At 46.9% G+C, this 17,167-nt stretch overlaps 1 protein-coding gene across 1 annotated transcript; it reads right to left on the reverse strand.

Annotated features, from left to right (window-relative positions):
• Positions 1-12,517: 12,517 nt before the first annotated feature.
• LOC105718564 (secretoglobin family 1D member 1) lies at positions 12,518-16,159 on the reverse strand. Its single transcript, XM_012454298.2, has 3 exons — positions 16,036-16,159; positions 13,850-14,037; positions 12,518-12,658 (listed from the first exon to the last, which is right to left on the reverse strand). Exons 1-3 carry the CDS (start codon positions 16,088-16,090, stop codon positions 12,629-12,631), a joined length of 273 nt encoding a protein of 90 aa, XP_012309721.1. The 5' UTR covers positions 16,091-16,159; the 3' UTR covers positions 12,518-12,628.
• Positions 16,160-17,167: the final 1,008 nt, after the last annotated feature.

The following is a 17,167-nucleotide window of genomic DNA, read 5'->3' on the forward strand; positions in this document are numbered from 1 at the left end:
GCTGCAAAAAACAGCAAAATATTCACGGCAGCTGAACACTGTCATAGATGGCCTGTCGCAGCGGCCTGTAAGCCCCCTAAGGTAGCCTGTAGGAGCAGGTGCTGTTTCAGCTGAGACTTGGATGAGTGGATGGCGATGTCCAGGGACGCATCTGGGAAAGAGCATTCCAGGGAGAGGGAACTGTAAGTACAGAAGCTTGAGGACAGATGGCATCTGGCAAGGTAAGGAAGGGAAGGAACGGGGCCACAGAGAATGAGGATGGGACAGCCTCACATGATAAAAAACCCACCCCTATTTAATTAGGAGCACTGTGAAGGTCATAGGAACAAGAAAAACAAAGTTGGCTCAGGTAAAAAAAAAAACAAAAAAAACAAGAAAGAAAGAAATCGATGAAGCAGCCAGAGGGATGAATCCGTTGTTAATTCCCTGTGAATGCATTATTTGCTCTCTGGATTACCTGTGACATCTTTTCTTCCACCATTCAGCTGGAGCCTCGGTTGCCAAAAACAAACTTACTTTTGGGGAGGACAGAAAGGAGAAGCGTTGTTTACTTACCACTGTACACAGCTGACCCTGGTGGCTGGTCTTGTTTCCCAAGAGGAGTAAAGGACCTTAATCATGAAATGTGAGACTGTCTCCTTGGCCGGTAGTTACTGGGGCTCTGCCTGATAACCCAGTCCTTATGGCCCTGCCCTGTCAGCCACCTGCTGGTCCAGAGGCCTCTCCAAAGGTTTCTTATGCATGTAAATAATACCCCATATCAGGCACAGGTGCCCACACTAAAGAGGTTGAGTTTTCTTTAACCTCCACGTTTGATCAGGACATTTGAAGGTGATTATTCTCTGGGGAATCAGATAATAAATCGACCCAAAATAGACACATTGGCAAAGCAGCCTTCCCAGGGAGAGGGAGAGCCCCAGAGCTCAGCATACCCGTGTTGCCGGTGCAATTTTTTCTCTTCACAAAGGGGACTTTGCCTCAGGTCCCTCAGTGAAGCTCAGAAGCCTGAGAAGCCTAGTGTCCTTGGATGATTCGCGTTGGCATAACTAATACTGATTGAGCTGGTGTGACAAGCACGCTGAGAAGAGGAATCGTTCCCGGGTTCTCTCCAGGGTGAGCTCACTGGTGTCATGGGGAGAATGCAAATCTGTGGTAAGAAAGAGTTAGGTAGGACCTGCCCTCAGTCTCCCAGAAGACTTGGATATGGACACATTAATATATTTCGGCATTTGAAAGGCCTTGCCATACATAATATTAAGGACAAATTTTTGAGCGTCATATTTATCAGCAATGTGTACATTTGCACAAAAAGCATAAGAAAAAACCTTTTGTTGTTGTTATTGTTGTTGTTTTTGAGATGGAATTTTACTCTTGTCACCCAGGCTGGAGTGCAATGGCATGATCTCGGCTCACTGCAACCTCCACCTCCTGGGTTCAAGCCATTCTCTGGTCTCAGCCTCCCAAGTAGCTGGGATTACAGGCTCACACCACCTAATTTTTGTATTTTTAGTAGAGATGAGGTTTCACCATGTTGGCCAGGCTAGTCTCAAACTCCTGACCTCAGGTGATTCACCTGCCTTAGCCACCCAAAGTGCTGGGATTATAGGCGTGAGCCACCACACCCAGCCGGAAAAAAACCTTTTTGAGAATTAGATACTAATGAGGTGTTTTATAAAATTGTAAGTTGGAGCTAATAATCTGCTCCACTGACTTTGGGGGCAGCATACCCCACATGTCTCTTTTTAACCTTATCTTCTACATCTAGCTCTGCTGGTCACCTACAAGGTTGGTGAGAAACCCACTTCAGACATGTCTTTCGAGGTGAACCTCCTCCTCTTTGAGACTTTGCAAAATGTAGATGTGGAGTGGGGAGCGGCTTACCCAGGACAGAACTTTAGGAAAGGCCTCTGGTCTTAGAGCTATCTTGGTTTGCAGCGAGATGCCTGTTGTTCAAGTCACCAAGGCCTCGTGTAGACCCGGTGGCTCCCTCACCTTGACCCAAGCCTCATCCTGGGATTCCAAGTCTGAGATGCTCAGTGTTCAGTCCACCCCAGCACCCCCATATTCCAGCTCAGTGTCCCAAAATGCTTCAGAAGCTTGCAAAGCTTGACCTTCCCCTGCGTGGGGGTGAATACATCTGGTGACACGGGGTTGGGATTGAGTGAAGGGAACGGTGTGAATCCTCTGAAGAGACCACAAACAGCCGGGCGAGGTGGCTCACACCTGTAATCCCAGCACTTTGGGAGGCTGAGGCAGGTGGATTACAAGGTCAAGAGTTCAAGACCAGCCTGGCCAACATGGTGTAACCCCATCTTTAAAAAAATTAAAAAAAAAAAAGAGACCACAAACATCAGAAACACTTCCTGGCCTCTCCTTTCTGAAATGGGGCTGAGGAAAGGAGAGGCTGTAGCTTCTATGGGGAGGAGGAAGAACTCCCTTCCCCGTACAGACACACCTAAGAAGATGCACGCGATAATGGTGTATTTTTTGTACTCACTTAATTGTCCGAAGAAACCTGTGACCCTTTGTACCTCTGAGAGGCCTGAGGAGACACACACAGGAGACTATAAGCCCCGATGGGAAAGGAGATATACAGAGAGAGAGATGGCTGAAGGGATCTGGGAGGCCAGAGGAGGGAGAGGGTGCTTTCCCTTAGGTGGGAGAAACTTCTTCTGGCTTAGAGGATGAGGGGAGGCTGTGGGTAAGGGAGCAGGTAGGTTAAAGGTGGATAAAGTCAGAAGATGGGAGAGGTGACTCCCAGAGGAGTCAGATGATTGAAAGGTCAGGAAAGGATAAAATCCCTTATTCCGTGAGGCAGTCCCATCCCAGCTGGACATTCACAAGACTCCCAGGAAGGACCTGGGAAGGGAGGACCTGGGAAGCCACCGCACCCTGGGCGCTACCGTGCCGCACTGCTGGGTCCCGTCTCTGAGATTCTGCAGCCCTTTCTCGTAAGGGTTGGACAGCAGATGGGTAGTGAGGGAGGGCTTGGAGCCTGACCGCCACTTGTGTTCACATCCCAGCTCCTCCGTTTGCTGACTGCAACAATGGACAGGAGACTTACTGCTCTGTGTTCCCTTTAAAATGGGAACAGCCATAGAATTGCTGTGAGTCACAAGTGAAGTAAACGTGGAAAGTCCTGAGAACAGCGCTTGACACAGAGTAGATGCTATCCAAACATCACCTGGGAGCCATGGTTTTCGAATGATAAAAAATGTATTTATGGTAAACTTCAAGGACCACTAGGATGGTTAGACGCCACTGAATCCTGGGCTTCCACACGACATTCTCTAAAATATTCCAGTAACTATATTCAGAAACAAGCTAAAACTTTGAAGTTTGAAAACAAAGTTCTGTGTTTCAATCCATGTATATTTGATATTTTCTGTGTTCCTCTTTCCTCACAGTTTCTGTTTGTTGGTTGGTTGGTTGGTTTTTCTGTTGTTTGTTTTGTTTTTTTTGAGACAGGGTCTTGCTCTGTCACCCAGGCTGGAGATCAGTGGTATGACCTTGGCTCACTGCAACCTCCGCCTCCTGGGTTCAAGCAATCCTCCTGCCTCAGCCTCCTGAGTAGCTGGGGTTACAGGCACACACCACCACGCCTGGCTAATTTTTGTATTTTTGGCAATAACAGAGTTTTGCTATGTTGCTCAGGCTGGTCTCGAACTCCTGGGCTCAAGTGATCCTCCCACCTCGGCCTCCCAAACTGCTGGGATTACAGGCATGAGCCACCATACCTGACTTTGGAGTTTTATTGAAATAATTTACAAATAACTTCTCACTCAAGCATATTCTACTTAGTATTACCATATTAATCTTCCCAGAAACCAGTTCCAATTTATTTAACATGTTTAGATACATTTTTTAACTTTTTACCCAGCTTTACTAAGGCATAATTGACAAATAAAAATTGCACATATTTACGGTTTGTATGTTTCGATGTATATATACATTCTGAAATGATTAATTCAAGCATACCATCACCTCACACACTTGTTTTTTTTTTTGTGTGTGTGTGTGTAAGAACACTTAGGATCTAATTGCTTAGCAACTTTCAGGAAATGTTCAATAAAATATGAATGAAAAAACTCTCTGCCAGCTCCTAAGTGACAGGGACTATTGTAGGCCTCTTTGAATTTCACAGTCATGATCCTATGAGCAGGGTGACCATACTATCTATTGTAAATGGGGGACACTTTGGAGAATGAAAGGGAACCCTAAATGGTTGGGGTGCCAGAACAACAACGCAAACCAGGACTGTCCTGAGCAAACTGGATGTGTGGTCACCACCCTGTGAGGCGGGCAGATCATTTCACCCCCACTACAGGAGACAGGACACAGAGATTCCCTAGAACTTCTCTGGACACAGCTAGAAAGTGGCAGAAGCAGGACATGAAACCAGGCATTCTGGCTCCACAGGCTGCTCTCAACACTATTTCCCTCCTTGGCTGGACCCTAAGAAACCTGCACATCACGGCTCAGGTGGGTCCCAGTGGCCTTGACTCCCACCGTTGCCCAATAGGAACTCCACGTGGATTTCCGCACAAGTCCCACAGTTTTCCACTTGAGAAATTATTGAAATAATTTACATTTGTTTTGCAGTTTTACTTTACAGTAATTTAGCAATTTTACTTTGCTCCCTGTGGACTCCACTGCCCCTGCCCCGGTCACTCTGGATTGAAACACTTCGTTCATTCTGGAAGCCACATCAAGGCAGCTCATGCCTTGTGTTCTTTGCTGGCTCCTCGGATTCCCTGGATCTCCCCTTTCCCAGGGATCTGTGGCCCTCCGTGGGCAGCTCTGTTCTGACATTCCCAGGACCTGGCGCTGACCCATCCTCTCTGTTCATGCTCCTGGAGAACATGGCCTCTGCAAGTCCTGCCTCTGTATGACAATGTCATACAATAAGTGCTTAACCAATAATTTTGTAATTTATTTTCTGGGTCAAAATTTGGTGCTTTACAAAAGTCCACTGATAACGTCTCTCATGTTTTAGTACCAGGTCTATTTACATTTTAATCTTCAGTAAAGGCAGGACAATACTAACAACACGTCTGGGTGACAGGCTGGCCACTAACCCTAATGTCATACTTTCCTGGATGAGGGCTTTCGGGTCAGGGTGGGAGGAGACAGGTAAGGGGAGGAGGTAGTTGGAGACTGTGCCAACTCAGCAGTACCTCAGTGTTTCTTTTTTTTTTTTTTTTTTTGAGACAGAGTCTCACTCTCACCCATGCTGGAGTTCAGTGGCTTGATCTCAGCTCACTGCAGCCTCCGCCTCCTGGGTTCAAATTTTCATGCTTCAGCCAAGTAGCTGGGATTACAGGCTCACACTACCATGCCTGGCTAATTTTTGAATTTTTAGTAGAGGGGGTTTTGCCATGTTGTCCAAGCTGGTCTCAAACTCCTGACCTCAGGTGATCCATCTCCCTCAGCATCCCAAAGTGCTGGGATTACAGGCGTGAGCCACCGCACCCGGCCCAATGTTCCTTTTCTCCAAAAGTGACCATGACCATGATGTGATCTGAGCTGGGTTCACCTAATGAGTTCGGAGATGGAGCGGATTAGGAAGCAGAGCCGAGGGCAGGTGTCAGCCCCTGGCTAATTCTCCTTGGCTCCTTAACCAAAACTCTGAACTTTACTTAACTTGACATTTCCCTATAATGTGTGGTGAAAAGCTTAATCCTGTACCCATGTAACCACTGATTAGGTTCATTAGATAGTTACACTAACATCTTCTCCATTCAGTTGGTGATTTTTTTTTCTTTTCAGTGCCGCATTCTTTTTGCTGGTAACTGTAATGATCCCGAAGTTGTGAAGACTTACCTTAGGGCCACCGCAAGAGTCACATAGGAGAATCAACATAGTTTTCCCCTGTAGAGCCGTGATTGTCAACTAGTGCACATCCACTCCCATCTCCTCCCTACTCCCAAAGACATCAGTCTGGACGTTTTTGGTTGTCACAGCTGGGTGGTGGGGCGGGTACTATCAGCACCCAGGGGGCAGAGGCCAGGGGTTCTGCTGAACCTCCTACAATGCAAAGGGCAGATCCCACAAAAAAAAAATTACTTACCTTTGATGTCAGTGCTGCCAAGTGCTAGAGAAATACCTGCACACATTTGCTCTTGTGATGAATGACCAGCAGCACTCATGAGCCTCTTACTCAGCAAGCACAGTTCCATAGCCTCACAAGGTACCAGCGGAAGTGTGGCATCTTTGTCCTCCAGGGGGCTGGGTCAGCCTCCTGTCCATGCCTTTGCCCCAGCTGCTCCTACTTGGACCTACCTGGAGGCCCTACTTCCCCCGCCTGTCATTCTCATCTTGTAGGTGTTTCATGGTCCAACTCAGCCATCACCTGCCTCTTCCGCAAGGCTTCCTTTGTGTATCCTTGGATTTCTATAGACTTTTAATTTGCATAATAAGATCTCATCTCATTGTATCTTTCTTCAGTTCTATATCTCGTCTTCCCGTTCAACTTGCTAACTAATTGCTTGAGGAAATTTATTAATCTTTTCAACAAAATGTGTCACCCTCCCCCATTGGGTGTGGTGTCGATTCTGCATTGAAGAAGGATTTCCACGTTTCACATAATACTTTATTGCTGTTCTCTTGATTCATCCACTAACTCCTATTTTCATCTCTGGTTATCGAGTCCCGTGTCTTTCTCTTTCTTGTTCTACTTCTTTTTGCTGGGCTCTGTCCTCCAGTACCTTTCTGAGAAAAAGTTTATTGGTGACAAAAATGCTTGAGGATCTTTATTTCTTCTTTATGTTTGAATGAGGAGGCTGATTACAGATTCATACTGTATAGAATGAGAGGTTGACAATCCTCTGATTTTTTTAGTATCTCTTCCCATCCGCTAGTTCCATTATCATTCCCCATCACTGTATGTATCTCACTGTTTCTTTCTGGGGAAAAAAAAAATCTTTTCTTAAAGACAATGTTCCAAAATGTTAGCAAAATATTTTTTGGTATAGGAAACGGATGTCTATGGATTTTTCAATACCATGTTTTTTCTGGGAAATTTTTTTGTATTATTTCTTTGGTTACTTTTTTTTTTTCTGAGATAGTCTTGCTCTGTCACCCTGACTAGAGTGCAGTGGCATGATCTTGGTTCACTGCAACTTCTGCCTTTTGAGCTCAAGTGATCCTCCCACTTCAGCTTCCCCAGTAGCTGGGACTACAAACACACACCACCACACCCAGGTAATTTTCGTTTTTTTTTTTTTTTTTTTTTTTTTTTTGGAAAGATGGGCTTTCACTATGTTGCTCAGGCTGGTCTCAAACTCCTGGACTCAAGTGATCTGCCTGCCTCGGCCTTCCAAAGTGCTGGGAGTACAGTCATGAGCCACTCCACTTGACCTCTGGTGACTTTCTTCCCACCATGATCTCTGTCATTCTGGAATTCTTTCAGTTAGACATAATGGATTCATCCTCCAGCCTTTGCTCCTTTTCTCTCATATTTTTTATTTATCTTTTCTACTACATACATACTGCTTTTCGTGACACTATTTTAATTTTTCCTTTCGATTCTTTTATTAATTATTCCAGCTATCATGTTTTAATTTCTCTAAAGTTCATTGTTGTTATCTGAATACTTGTTAAACCATAAAAAGAAGGAGAGACCTTAGTAATCTGCACTTCATGACGCACTCATGAAACTGACTCAGGACACAAAACATATGTCAGACCCGGAGAAACTGAATGAAGCACAAAATACTGTGTCAATTATGAACTTATATTTCCTTTTTTCTTCTCTTTTCCTAGTCCCTAATCTGTTAGAAACCAGTTAGTTGAGAAAGAAAACGTGAAAGAATAAGGATAGAAAGAAAAACATGTTTTTAAAATTTCTTTTGGCAGGGCGTGGTGGCTCACGTCTGCAATACCAGCACTCTGGTAGGCCAAGGCGGGCAGATCATCTGAGGTCAGGAGTTCGAAACCAGTCTGATCAACATGGTGAAACCCCATCTCTACTAAAAATACAAAATTAGCTGCATGTGGTGGTGCATGCCAGTAATCCCAGCTACTCGGGAAGCTGAGGCAGGAGAATCACTTGAACCCAGGAGGTGGAGGTTGCGGTGAGCCAAGATCATGTCATTGCACTCCAGCCTGGGAAACAAGAGTGAAATTCTGGGAAAAAAAAAAAAAAAAGAAAGAAAGAAAAAGAGAGAGAAAGAAAGAATGAAAGAACAAAAGAACAAAAAGAAAGAAAGATGTATTTTTAAACAATGTGAAGCTTAAATTATTATACAAACGAATATTCTGGTTTCTGAATTGAAATATTGAGCTTTATTTCATTAAAAAATGGAGATTCATTGAAGGTTCACTTTAAAGAAGCTTATCACAAAAAGAGCTTTGTGTTCAGAATATTGAGCTTGTCATAAAGTGTCAGATGGATCCTAGGGAGAAGATGTTTGAGGAAAAGAGCCTAGGTAGAGATCAATAATATCTGTGCAAGAGGCAAATTATGAGGCTCCACTTAGCTCACAGGTCATGGGAGAGGCTTTAAGGGATAAAGTCAACAGACCCTGCATGAGTGAATTCTGTCCTTGATAAGCCTCAGTCTCAGATTCTGGAATGAGAGTTTCTTAAAAATTAGCGATATCTTCAACAAGGAAAACATCCAGCCGGCGAATCAATGAAAGCAGAGAACCTAGAGACGTGCTGACTTTGGAATGCTGACAGGGCCAGGGGGTGAAACACAGGCCCAGCTCCTTTTTACAGTTATCTTCCTGCTGCCGCTCAGACCACAGCAGCCCTTGCAGTAACGTTTTACTTCAACCTTTTTTTTTTTTTTAAGACGGAGTCTTGCTCTTTCGCCCAGGCTGGAGTGCAGTGGCGTGATCTTGGCTCACTGCAATCTCTGCCTCCCAGGTTCAAGCAATTCTCCTGCCTCAGCCTCCCATGTCAAAGGGAGTACATGTGCGCGCCACCATGCCTGGCTATTTTTTTTTTTTTTTTTAGTAGAAACGGGGTTTCGCCATGTTGGCCAGGATGGTCTCGATCTTGGGGCTTTACCATGTTGGCCAGGATGGTCTCGATCTTGGGGTTTCACCATGTTGGCCAGGATGATCTCGATCTCCTGACCTTGTGATCTGCCCACCTCAGCTTCCCAAATGGGATTACAGGCTTGAACCACCGTGTCCAGCCCATTTCAACCATTTTTAAGTGTATAATTCAGCAGCATTAAGGGCATTTATGATGTCTTTGCAATATTTGTTTCCAGAAACTTGCTATTATCCCAAACAGAAACTCTGTACCCCTGAAACAAGAACTCCCAATACCCTCCCTGCCCCAGCTGGAGCAGTCTTGCTGGATCCCACTTCATACTCTCTTAACAGCAGCTCAGGAAGGAAAACTTTACCATATGTGACCCTTATGTGATTAACTGTATACTGGAGAAAAGAGTGAGCACCTTGAAATCCCCAGGCTTTAAAGGCTATGGAAGTAGCTGAGGGAGAAGCCTCAAGGTAACAGCCGGGTGATGTCGGGAGTCCTGCGAGTATCGTGGGGGACTCCTGCACCAGCGCCTCCCCAGGTCGCTGGATGCCTGCAGCTATAGGAGCGGAAGGTCCAAGGCCAGGGACTGCACGGACTCTGTTTGCACACAGATAGACATGTGCGCTCCAGATGGAGCCTGCACATTGATTGATTTGACAGCTTCCCAGTAAATTCTAAAACAGAGCCAGGGTTGAGGGGCACTGGGTAGAGCATTTCTCATTCTCAGGTTCATTAGTAGGAACAATCTCAGACCTTCCTGGGTACTACAGAGGACTAAGTCAGACAGAAGTTGGAAGTCTTCCAGCAAAATGCATATTAAGGTGCTCAACAAACAGAAACCTATTAATTGTAAGCATTCTAGTAAAGATTGCTAAGATTTGTTGAATGCTTTCTAGTATATATGTTGTCCGTTTTATCACAATGCTATGATATGTATCCTGTATCATAGGAGGGAAAAGCAATGATAAAGCAGGGATATCTATGCATGTGAGTGCCTGTGTGTGTAAAGATTTGACATAATGTATGACTATCCAAGAAAGCTTCGCAGAGGAGGAGAAGTGGATTCTAAAGATGGGATTGTCAGATGTCATAGGCAGAAAAGGCTATAGAGGGAAAGGGAAACACATATACCCTGGGGCAAGGGTGTGACCCACCTGAGGCCTGAGAAATGAGATATAAACAACTATGGCTGAGCACGGAGCATCCGGGAGAAGAGCAGAGGAAGGGACCAGGGCTGCCTGGAGCAGGGTCTTGGAAGTCCTTGCAACACAAGGGTGTGGACTTGCTCCCCCGGCAGTGGTTCCTTCCAGGCGTCTTAAGTGCTGGAAGACTCCATAAATCCTTGTTTCCAGCACACATAGCGTATAGTAGGCTGAACTGGTCATGACCTTCACCCATTAGGTTCTGCTTCTAAGTGTACATATTTCCTGATGTGATTTAAAATAGGAATTTCCCTTAAGAGCAATGCTTACTCAATAATAACTGTTATCTACTATTTTCTCCATCATATAAAAATAACCACTGTTTTATGAAGGTGGGTTTTCAGTATTTTGTTCGCTTACTTGAAACCCTTGAGGACAAGTGGCTTCTGGTCATATAGAGCTGTTGAAAAGAGGATAGGATGATGTTTCCATTTTAAGGGGCTCACTTTGGTGTGAATGAGGAGGATGTATTACAGGGAGTGTTCACAGAGGTTGCAAGACAATTCAGGGACTTCATCTGAGCTGGAAAGGACGTGGACCAGGCTGTGATGTGACTGTGTGATGGGGCTGTGTGATGTGACTGTGTGATGTGGCTGTGTGATGTGGCTGTGATGTGACTGTGCAATGTGACTGTGTGATGTGACCATGTGATGTGACCGTATGATGTGACCATGATGTGGCTGTGTGATGTGACTGCGTGATATGACTGTGATGTGGCTGTGTGATGTGATTATGTGATGTAACTGTGCAATATGACTGTGTGATGTGACCGTGTGATGTGACCGTATGATGTGACCGTGATGTGACTGTGTGATGTGACTGTGCGATGTGACTGTGTAATGTGACTGTGATGTGACTGTGTGATGTGGCTGTGCGATGTGACTGTGCGATGTGACTATGCGATGTGACTGTGTAATGTGACTGTGTGATGTGACCGTGATGTGACCGTGTGATGTGACTTTGTGATGTGACTCTGATGTGCCCATGTGATGTGATTCTGTGATATGACTGTGTGATACGACTGTGTGATGTGACTCTGTGATGCGACTCACGTAGGTGATGTTGTGACAGTGGAGGGAGTAGCATGTAGTGCACTCTTGGACAGGAAGGAGGGGAGCTGTGGTTGGCTAATTCATGCCCCATTCCCCCAAAGATATCCACTTTCTAATGTTCCATTACACAACCCAAAAAAAAGCACTTTGCAGATGTGATTAAGTTAAGGATCATGAGATGCGGAGATTATTTTGAATATTCTGGTAGTGCCAAAACCCAAACCCTATGGTTTGTAATTAAAAGTCAGAGGGGGTTTAACCTGGAAGAAAAAGGAGACGGGAATGTATCATGGAGGCAGAAGGTGGAGGGATGTGGCCACACGACCAGGGCGGTCAGCAGCTCAGAAGCCAGAAGCAGCCCTTAGTGAACTCCCCGAGAGCCACCAGTGCAAGTGGAGCACTCCTGCCTCCGATCTCCTGAAGTGCTACTAATGTTGGGCTTCTGACCCCTAGGCGTGCGAGGGAATCAATTGTTTTAAGCCACCAAGCTTGTGGAGGTTTATTCCAGCAGCCACAGGACACCAAACAGGGAACCTGTGTCCTCTCCTTGGGTCCTGGTCAGGGGACTTGCTGGGTGAGTGCATAAGCCTGGATAGGCTCGTGGAAGGGAGAGCAGGCTGGGGGCGGACCCTGGGCTCAATTTTACATCCTGCTTCTGAAATGTCTGTGGAGTGTGCGCTTGGAGCTGTCCAGTTGTTAGGCGGTGCTGATCTCTGGAGCTCTTCGGAGAGCTTGAGGGAGGAAGGAAGCATTCGCCTCAGGTGCTGGTGAGTGATGCAGACACCGAGGAGAGCTCTGAGTGTGGGGAGTAAACAAATGTGAACTCCAGGGTGGAACCTGGAGATGTCCTCAAATTGTGGTAAGTGGAAAAGAAAGTATATTGGGGATAACAAAGGAGAGAAACCACAGTGCAGAAGGGGCACCAAGCAGACTGACTGTGGGTCTGAGGGGACCCTGCTAAGAGGAAACTCGGCCTGGGCAGGCAGGCTGGGGGATCCCTCACTACAAGACCAGCAGGAACACTGTAATTCCTGTGTCCTCATTACCATGGTTTTCATTCACGGCTGCAGGATGGGAAATCCGTAAGGAATGCAGGATGATTCCTACCAAATATTTCCCTCTGAGATGCCTGGACTCAAGCCCCATTGGTAACAGGACGCTGGTTCTCTGGAGTTGATTGTCAGCCACGCCCAGAGGCCACTCCCCTATGGAAACCACCCTCGACTCAAGGCCCAAGGCTGCAGGATCGTAAGACCAGTGGAGACATTCTGGGCAAGTGATTTATTAGAGCGAGACGTTGAAACCTTTACATTCTGCAGTGAAGATTAGGGTATCATTGAAAGAGGGTAGAAACCAGCATGAAAAAGTTTTTACATCTCAGCGATCACATTTCTCTGCTATTTTCCCCTGAAATTGAAAAGGAAAGAAAGGAAGGTGAGGTTGGTCTTGCAGCTCCTGAAGACAACAGGTTAACATCCAAGTGGCCGATGGAATTCTGCTCCCGAAAACAACTGGAAGGGCAGAGGCAGGAACCCAGTGTGCATGGGAAACTGGGGCCTAGACCTGGTGGCCTCACAGCACCCATGCCAGTGAGGGAGCAGCCTTTCCTCGCCAGGCCAATAGCCCTGGGGGGTACCCAAGAGTGAGGCCCAGGGTCCTCATGTTGGGGGACAGGAGGGGTGGACAGAGCAACCAGAGGTTATTGTCTGGGCTGTCCCAGGACTGTGGAGTTTTCTGTTGCCTGCAATAAGGGACCCAAGGCTGAGAGGCTGGTCAGGGTTGGGAGGGCCTCTGGGAAGCTTGGCTTCCAGGAGCCTCCAGCCTCCCCATGTGGGAATTCTGCCTCAGGGTCTGGGCATTTCTCTGTTCTGAACCTGCAGCTTCCATAAGCATTTGCAGCTAAACTTCAGGACAGCAACCCAGAGGCAGCCAGGTTGACAGTCCCCTGGAAAGCCTCTGATTTCTTGAGAAAGACGGAGTGAGAACATCCTGCTTCCATGGCACGGCAGGAGGTAGAGTCGGGAGGGTCCTAGTCCACTGGCTGTGGTCAGGAGAGCATCGTGAGAGAGAAGGGAAGTGTGGAGTCTGAGCAGCTGGGAGGGGCTCCTTGCTGGCTCTGCAGAAGCTGCAGAGAAGACTGGCCTGCCAGCGTGGCATCTGCAGGAGGCCTGGCTCTAGGTCCCTCCCTGCCTTCCTCTCCCTATTCAAGGCTCCCATGCTCCCCAGGACATTCTACAGTGACTGTGTGAGGGCAGCTCGGCCTCAGGAAAGCCTCCAGGTGGAAGGCAGCCATGCTTGGCCCTTCACCATCCCTGCCTGGGCCCTGGCTCACTCCCCATATCCTCAGCACGCTCTGGGGACACGGCATCCAGTCAGGTGATCTGAGGAGGAGGAACATGCAGGGTGCTGTGTGCAGCTGAGTTGAATTCTGCAGGTGAAAGGGTAGCACCCACCCCGTGGCCCCAGGTGACCTTCTCAAGTGGTGATCAGCAAGGCAGGTGCCCCATCACCTGTGTCCCCCACAGAGCAGCAAGCTGACCTCACTGCACCCTGTGCAGCTGACCAGAAGCCTCGACACATAGAAGAGAAAGAAATTACCAATGTCTTTGTAATTAGCACTCTGTTCTCATAGGCCATCAGATCCACGCATTTCTTCACTTCCATCTTTGCTGTAACAGCTTCCAGAGGTGCCTTAAATTTGGCAAGTTGGATCTTGAACACAGGTTTTCCAGCTAATAAGAAGCCTGTGATTTCAGAACCAAGAGCTTGGCAGACCACTGCATTTGCTGGAGCCAAAGAATAAAAATGTTATTTACTTAAGGAAATCAGTGTTTCTCCCATGCCTCCCAGACAAAAATCCCAGGGTTTTAGACTTCTATTCAGTAATTATGGCAGTGACAATGTCAGACCCAGGAGCTTGTGACTTCCTTGAGGTCACGCAGCAAAGGGCAGAACTAGAACTGGAAAACCAACTTCCTGATCACTCATTCAGTCTTTGTTTTTTTAAAGCATGCCCATTACTTTGCAATGCTTCTCTGGTTGGATGGCTGACATTCTCTTTTCTGGATTTGAAAATAATCACTTTTCTCTGCCAAGTAAGTGGCACTTTGTTAGTCTCAGACGCTGGTGAAGAGGTTTGGGGTAATCAAATTTTGAAGTGAATGGTAGAGTCAGAATCTTATCAAAAATTAGAGAAAGGAGAGTAGATCTGGAGACGAAGTTAAAATTATTAAAATGTTGAAGGTGATGTTTTGAGAATAAATTGGAGGATTTAGGCTTATGTGATTCAATAAAGACAGAGCTAAAATGCAAACAAATTAAAACAAAATAAAATAATGTTAATCAATTTTAACACACATTAGAAGCTTATGCAGAAAATTGTACTTGGCCCATATTCTGCAGCAACATCTAGAATACTTGGAGAGGACGGTAGGAGGGAACTGAGGCTCATTCCTGATCCCACTGGGAATTTTGGAAAGACATGGAGTAATCACTTTGCTTGGTCTGGATTCTCCATTTCCCCAGTTCTTTTGCAAACACCATGCATCCAGGAAGCACCTCACCAGGCTCAGCACAACCCCTGACTACACACCTTCAAACTGTGGGGAGAATTTGGAGAGGGGAGGATCAGGGGTGTCATGGGGAAACAGGGAGAGGTTCAGAAAGGAAGAGGAAAGAGAAAACTCAGAGTCTGGATTGGTCCTGACAGGGGAAATAAAAGCATCCAAAAGAACTGTGAAAAAAATAGCCAGAATTAATTTTAGAAAATAAAAGTTTTAATGCTGACCATTGTAGTAATTCTACCACCACTACTCATAGAACCCCTAGAAAATATATTGAGTGCTGCTTATTCTAAGAGTTCATTTGCAGGCTTTTTTTTTTTTTTTTTTTTTGAGACAGAGTTTTGCTCTTGTTGCCCAGGCTGGAGTGCAATGGCACAATCTCAGCTCACCACAACCTCCACCTCCCAGGTTCAAGCAATTCTCCTACCTCAGCCTCCCCAGTAGCTGAGATTACAGGCATGCACCACCACATCCAGCTAATTTTCTGTATTTTTAGTGGAGACCATGTTGGTCAGGCTGGTCTTGAACTCCCAGTCTCAGGTGATCCACCTGCCTCGGCCTCCCAAGTGCCAGGATTACAGGCGTGAGCCACTGTGCCCCGCCCATTTGCAGGCTTCTTATTGAGAGAATCAGAGATCACTGTCTCTTCTTGGACGGGAGCTCTCCAAGGATCCTTCCAGATGTAGTATTTTATGAGTCTGAATTTACAATTTAAGAAGCCGTGAGCTCGACTGGCACCTAAAGGTCTGGGGAGGAGAATGTCTGACACTACAGTGATTGGCTTCACCTCCACAGCTAGACTCTTGACACAATAATCCCACTCCACTCCCACTGCCACTCCTGGCAGAAGCTCTAAGTACCAGTGATAGGAGGAGGCTTGGGGAGGGTGAGCATTCTGCCCAAGGTGAAAGCTGAGAAGTGGCAGAGCCCAGAGTCACCCCAGACCTTGCATTACATCATCTGACACAGATCCCATCCAGAAGTGAAGCTTGGGCAGAATTCCTAACATTTTGCCTGTATTGATTTTCTGCAAAACTTCCTAGGTGCTGGGGAGTTGATGAAATGAGCCCTGACTTTATGAGGGGCTCCTTCAACAAGCACAGGATAAGGGTTGGAATTTTGGTTTGTTCCAGACACCAAACTTAACTCAAGAGGTGACCTCGTGCTCAGAGAAGAGGGTGTCGCAGGGGCTGGTGCTGGACTCATGACTGATGTACTCACCCCGGTAGCAGCAAAGGGCCAGCGTGACCAGCAGGAGACACACCGACAGCCTCATGGTGGCTTATTCTGCTGTGAGCTCAGCTTTCACAAATGATAAGTGATTTAGATTCAACCCCAGGAGCCTGTGGAGCCGTGGATCCTGGCGCTATTTGTACCTAGGGAGCCTGGCTGGTCCTGCCCACATGGGCATCTGGCAGGTAATGAGGTCTGGCTCCCAGCCCGCCATTCCTAGCCAGGGCTGCTGCCATCCATCAGTGTCACGCCCCATGCATCCCTGCATCCCGAGTGGGGCGGAGCACAGGAGGGCAGCCCTGTGGGAACTCTGCTCTGTGCTCCAGGTGAGTATCCAGGCACCTCTGGCAATGTTCCCTGGAACTTCAGTTTGCTTTAGGGCTTTTGATGATTATCTGTCTGTTCTTTATGTCAGCACCAGGGCACAGGTGAGTTCTCATTTCAGGAGGACAGAAACTGGCGGTGCAGGAAGCTAGGGAATGTGGTTTGGTTATAGGAGAGCAGGCACAGAAGAGACCCCACTTTGACCTCCACTGCACGTCTGACAATCAGCCACACGTGTTTCAGGTGCACATAGATCAAGTCTGAACCAGACCTATCCTCCCGCTCAGCCCCTTCTATCACCACCATCACCACGTAGGTACCTAGAACGTAGCTGAATACACTCCACCTGTGGAGGATTTCCTTGGGGAAAACAACTGTTCTCCGTGTCCTCTACCCTGTCTCACTCCAAGATCTGTGTCTTTGTTTATGGACGGAGTTGTTGACATAGCCCAGGTTCAAATTTTGTGTCTACTAAAAGCAAGCCTCCTGTGACCTCTAGCTACCCATATTTCCTCATAGAGCCAATGTGATGATTGAATTACCCAACTCTTTTTGTCCAAGGAGCTTCTGGGGTGTCTGTAGGCAAACAGGCATCGGAGATACTGCTCTTGGCTTCTAGGCAGGGACGATAATGGAAAGGAAGAGAAAGATGAATGGGGTGGTGCTTACTTCCCCCTAACCCCTGGGCTCAAGTTTCCCACTTCTAACCCAGCTCTGCTGCCTGGGTCATCTCAATGTTGATGGAAAGCAAAGGCCACCCCCAGCCAAAGCAATACATCCTCCTGCCCTTCCACTG

Source organism: Aotus nancymaae, unplaced genomic scaffold (genome assembly GCF_030222135.1).
Source record: "Aotus nancymaae isolate 86718 unplaced genomic scaffold, 86718_ANA_hifiasm-v0.15.2.pri h1tg000059l, whole genome shotgun sequence".
In the NCBI taxonomy this organism is placed as follows: domain Eukaryota; kingdom Metazoa; phylum Chordata; class Mammalia; order Primates; family Aotidae; genus Aotus; species Aotus nancymaae.

What these genes read in the sequence shown, in the direction of transcription:
- LOC105718564 (XM_012454298.2), bottom strand. Translation starts at nt 16,090, where the DNA reads ATGAGGCTGTCGGTGTGTCTCCTGCTGGTCACGCTGGCCCTTTGCTGC. An exon ending in GGCCCTTTGCTGCTACCGGG is followed by an intron (nt 14,038 to 16,035) that starts GTGAGTACATCA and finishes CTTTGGCTCCAG; the next exon opens with CAAATGCAGTGGTCTGCCAA. An exon ending in TGCTAATTACAAAGACATTG is followed by an intron (nt 12,659 to 13,849) that starts GTAATTTCTTTC and finishes TTTCAATTTCAG; the next exon opens with GGGAAAATAGCAGAGAAATG.